Below are 20487 nucleotides of genomic sequence, written 5' to 3'. Positions count from 1 at the left end.
CACACCCCCCCCCCCCCCCCCCCCCCCCTAGTAACTTTTCTGGTTTTAACAGCACGCCAATTTAACAGTGGGGGTTGGAGGAGGAGCATTTACCTCCTTGCACAGGGTCTGCTGTAGTTGTGTGGCTACAGTATTGTATGGCAGCTGAGGGAACGAGTGTAGCTCCTGTTGCAGCAGCTGTTTTTCTGGGGACTCTCATGCTAGCAACTGGATCCACTTGTCCCCAGAGCCCCTCTCTACTGGCTCCAACAGCAGGGGAGGGGCTACGGGATGAACCACAAAGCATGGCTCCATGTTGCCTGCCCACATGTGCACAGCAAAAAGTGCTGCTTGGAATGCAGGGGCAGCTGGCACAAAGGCTGTCGGGTAGGAGCAAGAGTAGGTGGTTCCCAGAGGAGCAGTTATTGGTACTGCTTGTCTATGGGATGCTGAGGTAGGTGTGTGGTACCAGGTGGGAGAGGAACAAGCATTTACTGTACTTACTTGCATACTTTCTTTCCCGACTACAAATTTAATGCTTGACTTGTCCAACATATTACTTTTAAAAAACAGTTCACAGATATGGAGAAAGTAATTTGTTTATGAAACAGTTATTGCTCAAAGTCTTTCATAAGGCTACTTGCCATCCTTTGTAGGCACTAAAATTCAAAGGAGGGAATAGACAAATAATGGTCTTTTAAAAAGGCTTAAAACTATGTATTGGTTAAGTACGCCTTTGAATAAGTTTATACTTTTCCAGTTTGTAAATGCTGCTTCAAGATTACATTAAGTATGATTCTGTTTTGGTTCCATTATTTTTATGGCCTACTTAAATATTTATTTGGATAACAAGATGTTTCTTGTGCTGTGTGTGTGGTTTTGTTTGTTTGTTTGGGTTTTTTTGTGGCGGGTTGTTTTTTTGTTTTGAACAAATTGTAATGTGGTGTATTAACCTTTTTCAGAGTATTGGCATCCCTCAATTTGCCTGCTGCTATTGAAGATGTATCTGGTGACAGCGTTCCCCAGTCTATTCTGCAGAAGTCTAAGTCTGTGATTGAACAGGGAGGTGTTCAAACGGTTGATCAGCTGATCAAAGATCTGCCTGAACTACTACAGAGGAATAGAGAAATCTTAGATGAAGTAAGCTTTAGAAATAAATAACAAACTGATGTTTTCCTTAACACACAAAGCTTTTATGGATCTGCCTCTGACTCTTTGAACAGCCCATTAACACACTCATAGTTAAAATTAGAACGCAGGAATTAGGACCTCCTTAGCTATCTGGTCCAGTCCCCTGCATTTACAGACAGTCATTGATCCAAGTTTCCCTGAAATTGGCCCTTCAGATCCTCGCACAAAACCAAGCACATCAGGAAAACTCTACTGTCTACCATGGGTAAAAGCAGGGGAGAAGAGGACACTCCCAGTGCCATATTACTGCAGGAGCAGGGCACACCATACTTACTTGAATACAACATACCCCTAAATAAACCATGCCCCTTATTTTGGGAAGCAGAAGGAAGCAAAAAAGATTCTGTTCCAGAATCATAATTGCCATGTCATTGGCATAGCGTGGCTGAATGTTGAACTCACCATGGCTGAATGTCCCCTTGTCAACCTAACTGACTTTCTAGCTGCAGCACCAAAAGCTTTTAAGTGTAACCCAGTAACAGCAGTTGTTGAATTGTTAGAAACTGGCAGCTGAAAAAAGGAAAAAAAAAAACCCCGCTTAAATAAACCCCAGACTTGCCAAGCCTAAAGATCTATATTGGTGCTTCTCAACCTCTGGGCCGTGGCTTGGATCTGGCCTGTGGGGCTTCCTGTGCATCTGGAAATTTGGTGGTGAGGGAGTGCTAGCGGCATAAATTGCTCCTAGAGCCAAGGCAGTTAATGCTGCTACTGTCCCCTGGCCACCAAATTTCCCGACCCATGGGGAACCCCATGGTCCAGATGACATGGCCCAATTTGAGACAATGTCTGGGGTTGTGCTGGCACATTTGATTTTACCCGTGCACTGATCCTGCCTGGCCCTACACCACTCACCTAGCTTATGGGGCTGGAGAGGGTAAGTACCCCTGGTCTATATTCTAAAATATTTGTTGTAAAATGGCTGCAAAACTATAAATATTTAGGAAAAAACCATGATTGAAGTAAAATCAAAAGCTGATATATATATATATATATATATTTATTTATTTAACTCTTAAAGGCACTGAGATTGTTGGATGAAGAGGAGGCCACGGACAATGATCTAAGAGCAAAATTCAAAGAACGTTGGCAAAGAACACCATCTAATGAACTGTACAAACCTTTGAGGGCAGGTAAGAATCATGTTTTCATTCCTTTCATTCTGAGGCTGCTCTGTGAATGACCTTTCTCAGTTTGTAAATTAAAGTAGCCTTGAATGATCTGATATTGCTCCTAAGGAAGTTAGTGTAGCCTGAGAGACTTGGTCATACTTGCCTTATTCCAGCAAGGTTTCTATGTGGAATCAGACTGGGAGTATTTGTGTAAGAGCTGCTCTGCTTGTTCTGTCCCAATATAGGACCCCCTTGCTTTAAGGGAGGGTTGCTCAGCTTCTGGCTTGTAGTACCATGTCACTCAGCTTGTAGGGCTCTCCATGGGTCTATAAATTTGGTAGCAGGGAACTTGCACCACTGTTTGCTGCCAAAGCTCTGGACCTGTAGGGAGTCCTGGGTCCTGCGCACTGGATTAGGTGCCTAATCCCAGCATGCAGGGCCAGGTGGACATGGCACCAGGCCCTAGGGCCCAATCCTGGTGTGAGAGGCCAGGTGGGGACAGAGCCAGGGCTCCCAGGATCCAATCTTGGTGCACAGATAGTTGTAGGGAGTGGTGTGGGGCACCTAGGGCTCAGTTCTGGCATGTGGGCCAGGGAGGGGGCAGTGCTAGGTTCTGGGGGGCAGTTCAGCCTGTAGATGGGCCCCATGTCGTTCATGTGGTCCACAGGGCCTAAAGGCTGAGCACCACTGCACTAAGGTAATTCTTTTTTAGCTGAATATGGTACTTTTGTGGCCATATCCCATGAGTGGTATGCTGAAACCTGTCTGCCCTACATTAGAGAATCTTGTCTGTTTTGCCCCTTAGACTGTACTGTTACGTGTGGTACTATTTGTGTTTTCAGTTTTAAGAATCCTACGCATGTTATTGCTTTATTAAAAGTTTGGGGTTACTTGTCTCTTCCAAAGATACTTGCCTGATAAAATTCAGTTTTAAATAGCTATCTGTGTGGTTCTTTATGGTTTACCATATATTAGCTCTTGGTTTGATTGTTGTTGTTGTTGTTTTGAAGCTTGTGAAGAACTGTTAGGATAACCTTTTGAAAACAAGCAAAACTGCTTTAAAATATGACATGCAATGTAGTGTACTGAATGCCTTGGGAGTACATCTTTGAAGAACCGACCAAGTTATAAAATACTCTTTAAAATAGTACTTTTTTCGGGACTTCTAAGTGCATAACAATTTGCTAAAAAGTATGAGAATTATTATAACATAAAACTTGGATAAAATCACAGCTTTGAAATAATTCAAACAAACATCTTTGTTTCTCCTGCCAGAGGGAGCCAATTTCAATAATATTTTGAATAAAGCGGTGCATGCAGATGGGCAGGTTAAAGAACGCTATCAGTCTCACCGGGAGACAATTGCACTCCTCTGTAAGCCAGAACCAGAATTGAATGCAGCCATTCCTTCTGCTAATCCAGCAAAAACCATGCAGGGAACTGAGGTAAGAAAATTAAAAGGTGCATTGAATATAAATAGATTGGGATGATAATTCTGCCAGGTTCTATTGACAGCTTTTATTTTAAAGAAAACATAAAATGTCTCCTATATGAAATTTCACCAGATTTTACTGTGTATAGGTTGACACAGTGCATAAATCAACCCCGTATTTCTGTATGTAGGATTTTTGTAGATTTGATGTGTAAGTCAACCCCGCCTCAGTGTGTGAGGTGCTGGAAGCCTGGGCAGGCTTGTGGGAGAGGCGGTGTGCTGGCAGCCTCCCAAGAAGTGGAATCAGGCCCCTGGGAGCTCGGGCAGTACATGGCATTGCTGTCATGCCAGACCTGGGGGGTGCCGCTGCCATGGAGGGGAGGACCAGGCCCCCCTGCAGCTCAGGGGCTGCCTGGCCTGGTGGCAGCTCACCCCTTGGCCCAGAAAGGGACTGGTTTATCCCAGGGGCAGCACGGGGTGTCAGGCAGGGGTGAGGAGGCTGGCCTGCCTGACATCCCTAGCCTTCCCTCTTTGCCCAATACCCCACACTGCTCCTGGGGCAAGCCAGCCTCTTCCCGGGTGGCACCAAGCATCCTACCGACTGCAGGAACCTTCTGAAGGTAGAAGTGGTGAGGGGCCCAATCCTGCTTTCGGCAGAGCCTGCCTACCCACCCCCCAGGGTTACAGGGGGGCCTGGTCCCTGAGCTGCAGGGGGGCCTGGTCTTTCCCTCTGGGTGGCCTGCCAGCAGGCTGTGTGCTGCCTGAGCTCCCAGGGGCCCAATCCAACTTCCTGGGAGCCTGCAAGCATGTTGCATACCTGTGCAGCAGGGTGCCAGGAAGTGCCGCTCACTGGATGGTGTATAGGTTGAGGTGGAAATTTAAATACTTTGGCTTCAAACTTAGAGTTACACACTGTGAAATACGGTAAATGTGGGAAATATCTGGCACATCTTTAGTTACTTAATAGCCTTGCAGAGATTGCCATTAGCATATTATATGAAACTACTTTACAATGTTCTAAAGCTCCTTCAAAATTGGGAGAAGGGATTTGGTAAAACAGATGTATTTCTATTCTGAAGTTGAGTGTAGAAGGGAGCTAAACAGATTGTAGTTCCCTAAGACTGATGCCACAGCTAAAGGAATGTAGAAGTTAGTCTTTTGTAACTTGATGTGATTTATTTATTTATTTATTTATTTATTTTTTGAGCACTTGTATTCATTTACCTAAAGGGGAAAAGCACTCGCTAGTCATGTGAAGAGTTTCATAGATTCATAGATGTAGGGTCAGAAGGGACCTAAGTAGATCATCAAGTCCGACCCCCTGCCCTGGGCAGGAGAGAATACTGGGCTCATATGACCCTAGCTAGGTTAGTTGGTCCATTAAATGTTTTTGGCTGTCTTTGTTTCCATCTTAAAGAAATAGAACAGATGGGAGGAGAAGAAGCTAGTGATTAATTGTAAAAGGTCAAAGATTGCAGATCTCCTAGTAAAATTGATTAAAAATATCAAATTCTCTTAGTGTGAGCAAATATCTTACTTGCTGCAGCAAAACTAATTACAACATGCAGGAGAAAAGTTTGTTTCCTGTTTAAAAGGGAAGGTTACAATTTAGAAATGTTTGGTAGCTCCCTAACTGAAAACGCCTTAGTTGGACCAGTTGGCTTTTCAGAATAGTTGTGTTTTAATCTAACAATAGGATGACATAATTGCCTGTTATGGAGCAGAAGTAGCGTATGTTTGAAATGTGAGTAGAATATGTTTAAAAAATGGCTTGTTCAATATGCAGGAATGTGTAATATTTTTTTTAAACTTAGCTAGCTAGAATACTTTTTAATGCTTTAACTCCAGTATTGCAATATTTATGTTATCAAGAAAGTACTGCTTTAAAAATACAATGGAACAAAATGATTAAACACGTCTTGTCCTGGTAGCTCATGTTTCCAACTTTAAAAGGAAAACTTTATGCAGTACTTAATATCTGCATACTCTTGTATTAGTTTCATGAATGTTGCAGGCAAGGTTCTTTGGGTAGATGTGATATCTTTTATAAGACCAAATGAGTAGTTGGAAAAAAGTTTTTTACAAGCTTTCAGGCGCAAACACCCTTCTTCAGGCATAGGAGTTGCAGAACAGCAGAGACTTCCTATAACTCCTATGCCTGAAGAAGGGTGTTTGCGCCTGAAAGCTTGTAAAAAACTTTTTTCCAACTACTCATTTGGTCTTATAAAAGATATCACATCTACCCAAAGTACCTTGCGTGCATATGCCCTTAGATCAGGGGCAGGCCTGCCAGGCCATTGTATCCAGCCTGCGGCGCCCCTAAAAAATGTAGTAAATTAATATTTATTTGCTCCTGGCTGCCTGTTAAAGATGACAGGAGGCAGGTAGTAGGGGAAGCCCACAGCAGGACTGAGCAACCAAGCCCCGCTCTACCCCCAGCCATTTCCCTGCCTTCCTGCTCCTGCACTGCTCCAGCACCACGGGCTCCTGGCTGCATTGCCAGATTGGGGAGCACGGGTCCGTGCGGGTACCCTGGAGCCAGAAGGTGGGGTGGAGAGTGTATGTAGGGAGGGGCAGAGTGTGTGTGTATCTCTTCATGTGTTCATAGGGTGAGTCCCCCCCACACACACACCCCCCACCATATACATACACCCACACCCCCCCTTGCATTACCATCCATGCAGACCCACATCCCCCCTGAGAAACCCCATACACATCTACACCCACACCCTCCCCCACACACTCACAGCCTCCCACTAACTTGTACTCACCCCCTGACAATGTACAAGAGTAAGACCTCATTTTAAGCTATTGTGCAATCACCCCCATGTACACTACACAAATGCATGTAAAGCAGGACAAAAATATGAAAATCAAATTAATGTTGTACATGTTTTCCTTTTAGAATATAATTTTGTATTTTTCTGGGTCCAAGGTGGCAAAACACCGTGCTGAAAAGAGTACTTCTGGGGGCAAGGGGAGGGACTTCTGGTGGCAAAGGTCAGGGGTTAGGGGGCAGGACTTCTGGTCACAAGATGGCAACCAGGGGACGAGACACTTGTCAAGGGGTGGGGCTACCTGTGAGGCCCTCAACCGCTTGCCAAAACTCAGTAAGCGGCCCTCCACCTGAAATAATTGCCTGCCCCTGCCTTAGACCAACACAGCTATCAAAACCCAGCTTTCATGAACGTTGTCATGTAATTCTTTGAGAAGTTATATCATTGTATGTGAAAATATTTGCTATAAAGTTATTTGGGCATTTTTATTACATAAGTTTTTTCTCTTGTTAAGGTAAGGTATTGTATAGGTGAGCTGGCTTCATGCATTCGCAGGGTATTATATTGAATTAGTCCATTTAGTGAAAATCATTTTGAAACACAGTTTGAATATCATAGGTAATAATGAATATTCAGTGAGGAACACAAAATAGTAGGGGTGCACCAATACAGATTTTGGGGGCCGATACTGATAGCCGATATTTAAGGAGATATATTGGCCGATACAGATCTAATTTCTGATACAGCTGCGTGCAGCTGTTAAGTCTGTTGCTGTGGGGAGAGGGGAGCAGATCAATGCCCCTCGCAGTGAGGGAGAGTGGTGGCAGAGGCTGGCACTGGGCTCTTCTCGGTGGGGGTGGGCTCAGGGCAGATGGTGACAGGACTGGGAAGGGACTACAGAGGATGCTGTAGCCACCTCAAATTTTGCCGTAGCCCCCCACCCCATAGCACCACTCCCAGCGACACTGTCACCCGCCTGGCACAGCCCTGAGTCTTCCCGGAACATGGGTGGAGGCGGGGGGTGAACCGAGGCTGTGCCAGGTAGGCGGCGGTGGTGGCACTGGGAGCAGTGATATGGTTGGGTCTACAGTGAAATTTGGGGTGGTTGCAACCCCCTCCATAGCCCCCTCCCAGCACTGCTGCCACCTACCACGAGCCCAGCCCTTGCCAAGAAGATCCTGGTGCAGCCCTGACTCAAGCCTGCAGCTGCAACCCACCCACACTGTGCAGATCTGGGGGCACATGCACCCCCCCCCCCCATGCCCTCCCAGAGTGCATGCAGCAAGGAGCAGGAGCTGCTCCCCCCACACCTCCAACAAGCTGCAGCTCTGTCCTGTGTCCCGCTCCACCCCAGCTGGGCAGCGTCCCCCCTCTCCCTCACTGCAGGGGGTGCTGATCTGCGTCCCCCCATCATGCCCCTTCCCTCCCCTTCCACTACAACAGACTTACCAGCTGCACGCTGCTGGGCTCTGCTCATCACTGCCTGCATGTTGCGTTGTGGCTGTGTGCTTGTCTGGGCTTATATTGGTCAAATTATGTGCCACTTCAGACCAATTTCCAATACAGCCAATTTTCTTTATATCGGTACCAATACACTATTGGACTGATGTGTCAGTGCAGCTCTACAAAATAGTAAGATGGTTAGGGTGCTGTAAGTATATCTAGGATGTGAAAAGCATATCAGAACAAGTACCAAATATTAACCTTTTAGAACTTTCTTGCCTAGGTTGTTAACGTTCTAAGATCTTTACTGGCTAACCTGGAAGAGGTTAAGAAGGGGAGAGAACAACTTGAGAATGACTTGAAATCAGTAAATTTCGACATGACAAGCAGATTTCTGACTGCACTTGCACAGGATGGGGCTATAAATGAGGAAGCCATTTCTGTTACTGAATTGGATCGGATTTATGGAAGTCACACACACAAAGTGCAGGAGTCCCTTCAAACGCAAGAAGAACTTCTCAAAAATATTCAGGTAAAAAATACTAACTATATATCGTCATGCAAGAGACAAACTCAGGAACACTGTTTCCTCTGTGTTCCAGTTCTGTAGACTTTATCCCTTTTCTCTCCATACAGGACTCTTACCATGGAGCCATGACTGCTTGTTTCATTGTTTGACAGAGTAGGTCCATTAATGAGCATGAAAAGACGCACCTTTTTTTCCTGCAGTAGTTTTGGTCAGAGTTCAGTATAAATGTTCTCAAGGCCTTCTTTGACTCTGTTTTAGCCGCATTGTGGTAGACTCCTTAAAAGAAGAAATCTTATGCAAACCCTTCTAGCAGAGCAAGAGATTTGTTTTACTCTAAATTAATAACCAAAAAAGGCATGTTTGGCCTGTGAGGTATAGTCTAGCTCACTCCTAAATAGCTCATTTTCTAGATGCTTGACTTAATCTTGAATCCTATTAATACATAAAATTTTACCAGTCTTACGCAAATAAAGGGCATGAGGTTTTCCAACTCTAATGCATGGTAAAAAGTCTCCCCCTACATTAACAGGGGAAGGAGGTAGTAGAAGGAAACCTGGTAAAAGAAGCAGTTTTGCTGATGTGGCAGAGTTGAACAGTCAGAGAATCACAGAAAATGGGCTGGAAGGAGAGGGACCTTTAGAGGTCATCTAGTTCAAAGCCCCACCAAGGGCTCCTAGTCTTACAGAAGTTTGCGGAACTGATGTTCTTCAAGCATTTAAGGTGATGCTTAACACCACTGATAAGGTGTGTTTAGGCCTAGAATCTAGCCAGCAGTGTCTTCTGGGGCATTGGCTGTATTGTAAATGTACTTGTTTCCTTCCTTCCCAAGGGTATAAAAGTCTGGAGCAGTCCTAACTGCCATTCATTGCCTCCTTAAAGCCCCCAGTAGCACAATGAAGCCTGTGCCTGAAAGTGGGCATGCTGAAGGTTTTTGTTTGTTTGTTTTTAATGGAGTAGTATATTTATGGGCAGACATTCAGTTTGTACATCTTTCTCTAAATGTGCTTTGGGAGCTATTAATGAGGGCATTAATAGGATCAATTCCATCAAATCCAGAGATGGCAAAATATCTTTTGACAATCAGTGGGTGTTCAGGAGCCTAAATAAGAGTTAAGCATTCAAATACCCTGATGAATCTGGCTCTAAACTTTTTTCACTTTGATTGAATGGAGTTACTTGTCTGTCAGTATCCAGTGGAAATGAGCCATGCTATGGGCTGTAAGATCTTTTTTATAGAAGTAGCATGTTTTAGGCTAAGATACAGACAACGCTTTTCTTCATGTTGGCTGGGTATAATCTTGTAAAAACTGTCCACAGTCTCAGCCTAATAGGTATAACTGCCTGTTTTGCTCTCTGCTACTTCCTTGTCTTGTGATTTTGAGAAGTGCTCCAACCCATACCCTTTAAAAAGGAAATAGATGCAGGGCTGTCATTTTTAGTTTTGTTTTAAATAGTTGGAGAACAATTCTCTTTTGAGGAGAAACAAAAAAAAAAAAAAAAAAAAAGTAACTGAAATGTAAAGCTGGGAAATTGTTTTGTGTCTATGCATGCCATATAAAACATCTCTTTACTTCAGTGTGCTCTCTTGTATTTTGCTGTTGAAAGATGTGAGGGGGTATTTGAGTTGGTCACAAGTTTATCAGAAATCTATCCTGTTTGAAGCACAACTACTTAATGCATAATGATTCAAGAAATCCTAATAGCAGTTCTTTTTAGTCATTTCATAAAGAACTTTGAATTTAGAAAAATAATGAAGCGCATTTTTTATTATTTTATACAGGGCTGTTCTTGGTGGGGAGACAGCCACTTCGGGCCCCGTGCTTTGGGTGCCCCGTAGAGCTGGGCGGAGTGGCTGTGGTGACGCTGCGCTACCGCCAGCTTCGCATCTGGCTGCTCACTACCCCCTCCCTGCCCCTCCCCGCCCGGATGCTTCTTTGCATCCAGGGTGTGTGGGGGCGGGGCCCTGTACAAGCTGATTTGCCCTAGGTCCCACACCCTGCTTGGGTCGGCTCTGATTATATGTTATCTCAAAACGTTTCTGTAGAAACGCAAAGTAGTGGTTAAATAGGTATTAGGCGTCTACAGAAGTTTCAGTATCTTTGGACGAGATTTATTTGTAACCTAGTAAACGTTTTTGCAATTTCTATATTATCTTTATAGGAGAGTTTTGAGAAGTTCCTTAGGTAGAGAAGGAGGAAAATGTTTCTTAATGGCAATGACATTCACATTTGCATTGCATATTTTAAATGCACACGTACCTTGGTTGTAATGCTTATAGTTCCTTTTAATTCTAACAGACATTGCTGTGTCAGTGTTTGAATGTCTCGGAATTGTAAATTTTAGAAATACTACTAATCTTCTAGACCCGTAAATATTTTTGTCTGTCTGGCAGAATGCGCATCAGGAATTTTCGAAGATGAAACAATCAAACAATGAATCTAATTTAAGAGAAGAAGTTTTGAAGAATTTAGCTGTAGCGAATGACAACTTTGTGGAACTTTTAGCCAATTTAAAAGAAGGCACAAAGGTATAGTGACACTTAACAAGCCTGAAAGGTTGCACAGTTTTGTATGCAGAAAACTTTTTGCGAGCAATAAATGACATGAATGCCAGATTGTGTACCTTCTTAGTACTTTGACTCAACTGCTTTTAATCTTTGATGTGCGGGTACCCAAATATAAGTTTGAGTTTTTGCTGTAGTTGGAATTTTTTGTTCTTTTAATGTAAAGACTCAAAGTTTTATGAATCAAAGTTGAAAAGTCCAGAAAGCAAGTGCTAGAATATTGACTGCAGGAATTACAATTATTCTGATTTCAAATGTTATCAATCTGTTGTATTCACTCAAATATAAGACAGCCCCCCAATAATTAGATTCTATATATGCATAATTTAGCCATTTATTAGATTCTATAGCTGGAAAGATATAATTATTGGAGTTTTGCCTTGAATTTGTTCCCCTCCCACTGCTATAGCAGGGAAAATAAATCTGGGGCATTAGGTAGCCCCTTTGCTTTCTGCTTCCCCACCAACATTTTCCCTTGACAGCCCCTTCCCCCTCGCCTTACTATCAGACCCTGCTCTCCTGAGCACATGGAATTGAGGAGCAAACCTGTAAACAATAACTTTGAAATTAAACGTAACTGTAGCAATTTGCATATAGGTCCCATACGCTTAGTTCATCCAGAAATTGATGCACGTTACCTTTTTTTTTCTTTTTTTCTTTTGAAACTGCTGCAAGTTTTAGCACAGGCACTCAATAAACACACTTTTGAGCAGCACTTTAGCACCTACTTACATGTAGTATAAATTATGCATAACATTAGTCCAAAGCCAAAAGGCTTTTGATTTTACCAGTTCAGCTGGGCCCCAGCAGAATCAAAAGCATTTCAGGCTATGATGACCACACAGCTCAGCACTGCTCAGTATGTGTGCATACCCCAGATGCACTCCCCCCTTCCCCCCTCCCCTGCCTCTCCCAAAAAAGATATATTCACTAAGTAACACCTGGGACCAGGTATTCTTGTTGCGAGTCCTGGGATGCTCCAAAAACTTGTATGCAGATGAGGATCAGGGCAGCCTGGTTCTGGCTTTACATCATGGAGGGTGGGGCCATGCTCAGCACCAGGCTGAGAGGGGGTGACAGAGGGATTCTGGGTAAATTGTTTGGGGCCCTGTTTGGTGATGCATGCCATGCATTTAAGGCTGGTGAAGAAATAGAAATGATTGGAAATGGGAAACAGAGGTGCAGTTCAGCTGTGGGAGTTGAGAGCAAGTTGAGATGTATTCACTGTAGTGGCTCACCATGACTTAAGAGTCAGGGCTGAGGGGTACTGTATTTAATAAGCACTATCATATGTCTTATTCAGATAGGCTAAACTAACTTATCCTTATGGTAGATTCGCATCAGCATTTTTGGCACCAGGGGAAGATGATGGAACTTGCTCTGGCCTCTCCAAGTGCTGGCCTAGTCTTGTAGTACCCTGAGGCCTGGTAGACCAGTTCCCTCCAGAGGAAACACCTGCCCATTTTTTGTTTTTGTTTTGTTGTGTACCAAAAAAAAAAAAGGGTTCCCATTAGCATTTTTTTTTTATAGTGTGGGCATGTATCTTATAGTTATGCTTAGTGTTGGCTGCATTTAATCAACTTCTTTGTTGGTTTCCATTACTGAATACATGCTGCTTTTGGCAGCAGTTTAACGATAAGACACAGTATTTAGTGAGATTTCCTTGTATGTTGTTATAAGACTGGAGGCTTCCCTTCCCACGCTGATGGGGAGGGGGCAATCTCATCATGTATTTGAGTAAATATAGTAGTTCTGATTAAATTGAAAGCTGTATATGTAAGTGGAAAAAAGTATTTCTAAAGTTTGTGTTTGTTCTGACTAGAGAAATGCAGTTGTATGGAGTAGCTGATATAATCCAGAGCATTCCAGACCAAGAGCAAATGCATCCTTTTATTCTTGTTTGAGATTTTTACTAAACTCACAGATTCACATAACTCACATAATATGCCTCTTCATATTAAAATGGTTTCATTGCAACAAGTTAACTTTCTTCTCCTGTAGTTCTACAATGAATTGACAGAAATTCTGGTGAAATTCCAAACCAAATGCAGTGACATTGTTTTTGCTCGCAAGACTGAAAGAGAAGAACTTCTAAAGTAAGATTCTTGTATTCTTCTTCTATAAATCTTTAAAAAAAACTACCAGTTGCTCATAATTGAGCACTATGGATCTTCTTACAAAGGTACTTTTGAAAGGAAAAAGGAAGGATGCATTTCTGGGTAAAGCATGGCTCTAGTTTGTTTGTTTTGTTTTGTCTTGGGTTTTTTTGCCTTTAGCATATAAAATTAACTCAAGATTTACCAAAATGGTGCCAAAAACGGACAGGTAAGTATATAATTTCCAGCCTTCCTGTTCAGTCTCTTATCCTAGGTTTGTTTGTTTATTTGTTTGTTTGTTTTACGGATGTTTCAGCAAGTCTTCAGTGGTTTCCAACTTTCTTGAGTTTATTTCTGCTATGCTTTTTATGTGTGGGTACCATAGCTAAGTGCTTCAAGGTGGAAGCTGCTGCTGATCAGCTGTAGTCAGGAAGTGATCTTTCTCCTCTGTGTAATAAAGAGAACTTAATGCTTCCTGTTCAGTTTGGAGTATTATGGGCTATTCAGCATTGTCAAGTGCTGGAGACAGAATACTGGACTTCTTTTGCAACTTGATTTTGTGTTAGAATTCATGTTTTCATGTAGATTAAAACTTTACATGTTTGGAGCAAGTAATTTTTAGTTTAAACCTGCAGGTTAGGTGGTATATAGCTATATCTGTGCTGTTTACATGATCTGGCTACTACAGTAATATACTTTGAAGATCATGAGTTCTGAGCCATTATCTTCTCTAAGAAGAGAGTGAAAGTTCCTACCTTTTGTAGAATTCCAGGTGTCTTTGAACCAGATAACTTTATTTAATTAGCAACACACTTTTTACTGGCATTTTTACTTGGAGAAACTTTTTAATCAATATGAAATATTTTTCTCTTTATTTATATGGAAATTCTGATTAAAATTGAATTCTTAACCTATAATCACCTTACAACCAGAAAAAAAAGATCTTAAAGTTCCTTCACTATTTGTAAGGGGGGTGGGGAAGAAGGGAGGCCAGTTCATTAAGTTTTATGTCTGACTGTCTCACCTTTTGGTCAGCTAATACTTAGGTTGGTACTTGGGTTCAAATTTTTTTTTTTTTGTCATTAGCATTTAGTGGGTACTTTAGTGTCCCTGGTACTGTTATTTCATGTATTAACTGTTTTTTGCCATACAACTGTAGTTAGGCAAGAGTAGGATAGTTGTAACCATTGGAATATTTGTCACATATCTCCACTAAAAATACTTTAGGATTCCCAGTTGAGTAAATAAATTCATTTTTCAGCATATAAAGTTTCCACAGTGGACAGTTTACATTTTTACCCCTTTCTTGTTTTTTGATTTTTCTCCTTCACTTTACTGTAGTTGTTTTTTTTTTTTTTCTTTTTCTTCTCTTAAGTGGTCTGGCTACTAATTGACAGGTCTTGTTCTCACTTTTCTGAGCTGACCATCATACTTGTTAAAGTATGAAACTCTGCTTTATTATTAACTAGACTGGGAAGAATGATGTAGCTTTATTTTTGTCATTTTTCTACTTTAAAATATCAGCTTTCTATTTGTGACATTTTTATGCTTACATTTATATATTATAATGCCATGCGAAATAGACTTTCTGTATAAAATGTTGAATGCTTTCCAAAGTCTTTGTACAAACTGCCAAATCTAAAACCTTAATATATTGTTAAGTGATACAAACTGCATTCTCAGTTTTTATTAAAAAAAAAACAAAAAAAAACCCGGAATTTTTCAGGGTTTATCTTTGAAACCTAAAAACCGGGATGAAATCAGGGTAAACAGAAAAAAAGGAAGAAAATCAGTTTAAATTGGGGAAAAATTGGTGGTGAGGGAGGGGAGGGAGTAAGGCTGGGACTAGGGAAGGGACCTGGGGAGGGGCACAGAACAGCCCATTGGCCGCTTCTGGGGTTGTAGCAGGGAGCAAAGCAGGAGGAGCTGTCGATGGGTGTGGGGCAGGTGGGGAACGGTTCTTGCTGCTGTGAACCCCTGGGACGGCTGTGGGCTGGGGGGCCTGTCAGGCTTTTCCTGCGGGGCGCATGCCCCCAGATCAGTGGCAGGAATTCCATGGTGCCACGCCCTGCCTTTCTTCCCTGGCTGTGTTTGCACCCCTCCCCCCTGCTGCCGCAGCCTGCTGCTGGGCTGCTCTGGTGTTTGGGGGGAGGGGAGGAGTGGCATGTGGCCAGATTTGGTTGTGGGGGGGAAGCAGCACTGGTACCACCCGCCCTGTCCGGGGTCAGAGCTCGGGGCCCCCCAGGCAGCGGCTCTAGCCCTGTGGGCCTATGCAGAGTGCTTGGGTGCAGTGCCCACCTCAGGGAGTGGGACTAGGCTCCCCTGCCTGCCCCCTCCCCAGGGGGCATCACAGCTCCCAGCACCTGGGAAACTGTGGAAGCCAGAGCCACTGGGGTGCAGCTTGGGCCCACCCCACCCGGAGTCAGAGTCGGGGAATTTATCAGTGAAAATATGTAAAAACTGAGAATGCGGAACACTAGGGATACACTATATTGCTCAGAAGGTCTGACTATGAATTTCAGAGAGATGTTAATCTTAAAGAAAGGGCATTCTTTGGTGTTGCTTCAATATCCAAATCCTTACCTGTCCTACAGATGCTTGACTGATTAAAGAAAAATTCAAACTGTAGCAATGACAGGCTAAAAAACAAGAGTGCTCATACATGCAGGCCTCTTAGTCTGTAATATTTCAGTGGGTTTTTTCCTTTGCTTCATTTTTTTTTTTACAAAAGATAATTTTTTATCGTATTATGAAAGAGAGTTTTATTGAATGTATTTTTCCTATTCTAAAATAGTTCTTTAATCTGCAAAAGCGATATAAGATTATTTTTATCCCTTTGTTTAGTTTTGAAGCTGCTTATGCCTAAAATTTTCTCAAAGTTTCTGAAAACATTAGTTTTTTTTTTTCTAGGATTTCCCCCTCCCCCCATTGGTCTGATTTCTGTAAGAATATCAAAGAGTGATTGCACTTTTTCTGAGCTCCAGTGGGAATTATCAGTACAAGTAAATCAAAAGATAGGCTGGAGAAGGGATATATAACAGTGGGATTATTCCTCAGCCAGAAATGGGTCCAACTCCAACTTTAGTATGTCAGTTTACTGTTGTACTTTAAAACAATACATGGACATAGCTAATTCCTTTCTTGCCACAAAAGTTTAATGAACAAACAATATAAAATGACTTTTAATATCTAAATTGTGCTTTTCCTTTTTAAAACAGAGACTTGCAGCAAAGCATTGCAAGAGAACCCAGTGCTCCCTCTATTCCATCACAGCCTGCATATCAGACCATGCCTGCAGGAGGAAGCAAACCAGTTTCATCAACTACTCCAACTCCTGCACCCAGAACTATGGTGGTAAATAAACGCTTTAATGTTAATGAGGTTACAAAGAATGTTCCATAACTTTTAAATTGAATATTTATTATAATTTTAGCACATCTGTCTCTAATGTACTAAGATCCTACAATTTAATTTATATTCCTGAATAGAGGTAAAAGAATAAAGAATATTCAGGAAAATAAGGTGGTATTGATGGCCACATTTTAATTACAATCTCTGTTTTACTAACTTTCAGTTTATTTGTAACTTTTAAAAAATATTTGAATTAAGCAGTTATATAGCATCACAAACAAAACATTATTTAAAAAAATGCTGCCTTGAAAATCTTGGTCTAATTCTCAGTCTCTCATTCTTTTAGCCTAGTAATAAACCACAACCACCAGCACGCCCTCCACCACCAATGATTTCTTCAGCAAATACATCCTCCTCTTCTGCACCGGCGGCCACTGGAGCTACTGCTTCTCCAGCAGCACCAGCAGCTGGCTCGTCCGCAGCTGGTGGTACACCATCACAGGCACAAGGACCTCCTTATCCCACTTATCAAGGATACCCAGGGTAAGCTGAATAAGTCTGATGTATTTGTATGTTGCACTACAGGTATGTATGATAAACAAAATGATAGTACACAAAAGGTGCTTACTTGTTAAATGAGAGTAAAATTCAGATAAGCTGCTATCACTAAAGCCATTGGGTATTTTTGTCTGCTGTAGTTCAGATCTCACGCTTCTCTGATTTTATGTCATCTTCCCTGTAGACACCATTTTAATGTAGGTCAGCAATTCTGAAAGGTGGTCTGCAAACCACTGAAAGTCGTTGCATGGCTGATCTGGGACTTTCTGTTTTTCATATTGCATCTGCATGTAAAATATATTTAAATAGAATTTTCTGGACCTGAAACTGTCTTTTCTATTAGCAGAATTGGTTTAATCTAATTATAGTTCATTTTTATTTGGCTCTGTAAGGATATTAATTTTGCCACCCCCTACTCACCCAAGACGTAGTATGTGGAGTGGAAACATTTAAAATGCTCCTATCCTAATTTTGATTTTGAGTGTAGCAGGTACAAATGGATTTAATGGCTCTCAGTTCTGCTTTGGAATCATAAGGGCTTTTCTCCCTTCTGTGTGTCTGTCTGTACCTGTCGCTGTTAATTACATCTGCATGTTGAAGTGATAATCTCTTGTAGTGATCTGTTTGGTTAATGAGCTTGTAAGATGCAGCTTTTACAAAATATGCAATGAAGCATTGATATAGGCTGCACATGTTTGGAAACACTTTACATGCTCTACTATTTTCAAAATTAGTACAGTTTAGTTTTAGAACTTGATTTAATCTTTTTAGGGACTTGTCTGTTTTTTGACCTGGGGGCCTCCTGGGGCTGCAGCAGTGGCAATCCTGCCACTTGGAGCCTGGCTGGCAGCAGGAGCATGGCTCCAGCTGGCCAGGCTCCGGTTTTGGGTGGTGTGTGCTGCTCCTGCATACGCTGCTTTGGTTTTTACTTTGCACAGATATCCAGGGTCAAACCGCCCCCCTCCCCGGTGCTGCTCCCTTGCAATGTGGAGAACACTTGCATGTGTGGTAATTCAGATGCGCCTGTGATGCCACATACTGCAGGACTGTGCTCATCTGGACACAGCCTTTGAGTCTTGCTGAAGAAGAGAATGTGCTTTAGGGAAAAACATGAAGATACTATCCAGGGAAGAAGGAAGCCTTTTTTTACTTCTCCCTGTTGCTACACAGGCAAAGCTGTCAGGAAAGCAAAGAAGAGGATTTCCAGCATCCTCACTTTCTGTGAACAGAACTAGCAACATGTATAGGCTTCTTTAGTAGCCTTTTGTCTTCCTCCCATTGTTATGATTGTTTTGTAGCTCCTCTCAGGGCTCTAGATATGAGTGGAAGGGGAGAATACAGGCAGTCCTTGACTTGCAGCGTTTTGAGTTACAACGTTTCGCACTTATAATGTTTATAAATTGATACCCTGTTGACAACAAGTTCTCTGCGTTGCTCATCTCCCTGGAGAACATCTGTCCAAACTTCCTTGGACGAGAACCGCTCAAAAAGTCCAACCAAGACCCTTTCAAAAACTCCAGCAAAGTAACCTCAAACAAGTCCTTCCAAATCAATATGATTGCTGTTTACAATATAAATACGTTAATGTAACTATATTACTCATCTATAGTTGATTGAGTACAAAATTCTGAGGTATTTTTAGTGAAAATAGGGTATCGGGCCTCGGTTCAGGAACCAATCCCCCATTTATAGCATTGTATCCTATGGGAAAATTGGTTCTGAGTTGCAGTGTTTCGACTTAAGATGCTGTTTTCCAGAACTAATTATGTCGTGAATCCGAGGACTGCCTGTAATTAAAAAGCAGCTGGAGACTGTGAAAGGAGAAGAAGCTAGTAAGAAAATCTTGAGTGACCACACAGAATGAGACTTCTTTCTCAGCTATCCAGGAACATTGTCACAAGTCAGCTGTTGGTGCCTGCTCTGCAAATATCCTGGGAAATTACTACTACTTCTGCCTTTCTTTCCACCTTAGAGTGATCAGAGGGTAAAGGGTATCTCTATTTCTCAGTGGGGAGCTCTTTCTGTCCTCCCACATAGGGCACAGTATTCTTAGCAGCAACTATGTTGTCTCAGGGCTGGTCAGCATACTGTCCCCTCTAATCAGCAAGTTGGTAAGGTCTGAAAATGCTCATGTCATTTAACAATGTTAAATTTGACATTTCTAGGAGAGATTTTTTTGGCTTAAAGTGCAAGGTCCTTCTAATTCTCAAAAGCTGTTGTCTTTAAACTTTTTCCCTACTGTATTGATCCTGAAATGTTGGGCAGTTAGTAAATTCTGTAAAGGTAGAGACTGTCTGTCATGATTGCCTATCTTATTTCCTTTACTAGTACATCTTAATTCTTCAAGTTCTTAATTTTCCCATTTAACAGTTAATGGATGTTGTTTTCACAGGTACTGCCAGATGCCAATGCCAATGGGCTACAACCCTTACATGTATGGCCAGTATACTATGCCATATGCCCCTTCACCTATGTATCCAAACCCTGGACAAGCACCGTATCCAGCTCCTCAACAGCCTGGATATCCTTACCCTCAACAGCCTTATTACCCACAGCAGTAACAAGTCTGTGAAGAAACTATGCTTGTTTTAAATTTGAAAGAAACTTGCAATAAGCATACTAAAACTTTAGCTCCAGTTAATGTATCTTACTGAATGCAGTCTGTAACTCCTATCTATTGTTAATGCTCAAACATGTCTAGATCAGTTTCTGATTAAGCTAAACATCTTGAGAGATTTGTTGCTGCTGCTGCTGCAGTCCAACATTAGGCATGATGTAAGAATTAAATTACTGCATAATTCAACGGTGTGAAACTGTACACTCACTTAAACTAGACCAAATATTTCTTTTCAGAAATCTTATAAATAGATCATTGGGATTTGACATGAAGTGCTGAAAACTGGGTGTGATATATTCTATGGAACTACATAGGGTTTCCTTCTATATTCTATTGGTTTGTATTTTTTGAGTTTAGTTACAATATGCTATTTTGTCTAATACTCAAGGCCTTGTAAATCATAAGCAGAAAAAATAAATACATTACTTAAGAATGGTTTACACACTTGTTCTCATTACTGTAAAACATACTTTGTGTGCCTCTGGTTCTGGTTCTTTTCATTTGCACTGGTTTATAAAATGGAAGTGGCCTCTCCCATACTTAACACTGGAACAGTTTCAAATATGCTGCCCTTTTTCCTTTACCCTGCCCAAATCTGCAAACCAACAATGAATTGGACAACGCGTTTGAGTTTTGACACCCTAAAATAGGTGTTCATTACAGTTCAAAATTTTAACTTTTTTTTTTTTTTTTGCAGCCACATGGCCCAATAGTCCCTAAAATACAGGAAGAGAGTAAACAATTTATTACAGTCATCTGTTAAAGATTCAAGGTGTTGGGACCAAGAAGTAGGTTGAACCAACTCAGCTTCTCAAAACAGAAGATACTTTGTAATGTTTAAT

The 20487-nt window shown here is 41.9% G+C and overlaps 1 protein-coding gene across 1 annotated transcript in view; it reads left to right on the top strand.

Annotated features, from left to right (window-relative positions):
* PDCD6IP (programmed cell death 6 interacting protein) overlaps positions 1-20078 on the top strand; it is a 49348-nt gene extending 29270 nt beyond the window's left edge. Inside the window, 9 exon segments of the mRNA XM_014519936.2 lie at positions 942-1119; positions 2189-2300; positions 3555-3724; positions 8215-8463; positions 10853-10987; positions 13025-13119; positions 16338-16473; positions 16817-17013; positions 19421-20078. Coding sequence (XP_014375422.2) covers positions 942-1119; positions 2189-2300; positions 3555-3724; positions 8215-8463; positions 10853-10987; positions 13025-13119; positions 16338-16473; positions 16817-17013; positions 19421-19589 — 1441 coding nt within the window. The 3' untranslated portion in view covers positions 19590-20078.
* Positions 20079-20487: the final 409 nt, after the last annotated feature.

Source organism: Alligator sinensis, unplaced genomic scaffold, assembly GCF_000455745.1.
Source record: "Alligator sinensis unplaced genomic scaffold, ASM45574v1 scaffold1118_1, whole genome shotgun sequence".
In the NCBI taxonomy this organism is placed as follows: Eukaryota; Metazoa; Chordata; order Crocodylia; family Alligatoridae; genus Alligator; species Alligator sinensis.
The sequence above is the reverse complement of the archived record's forward strand: the minus strand, read 5'-3'. Positions and strand labels throughout refer to the sequence as shown.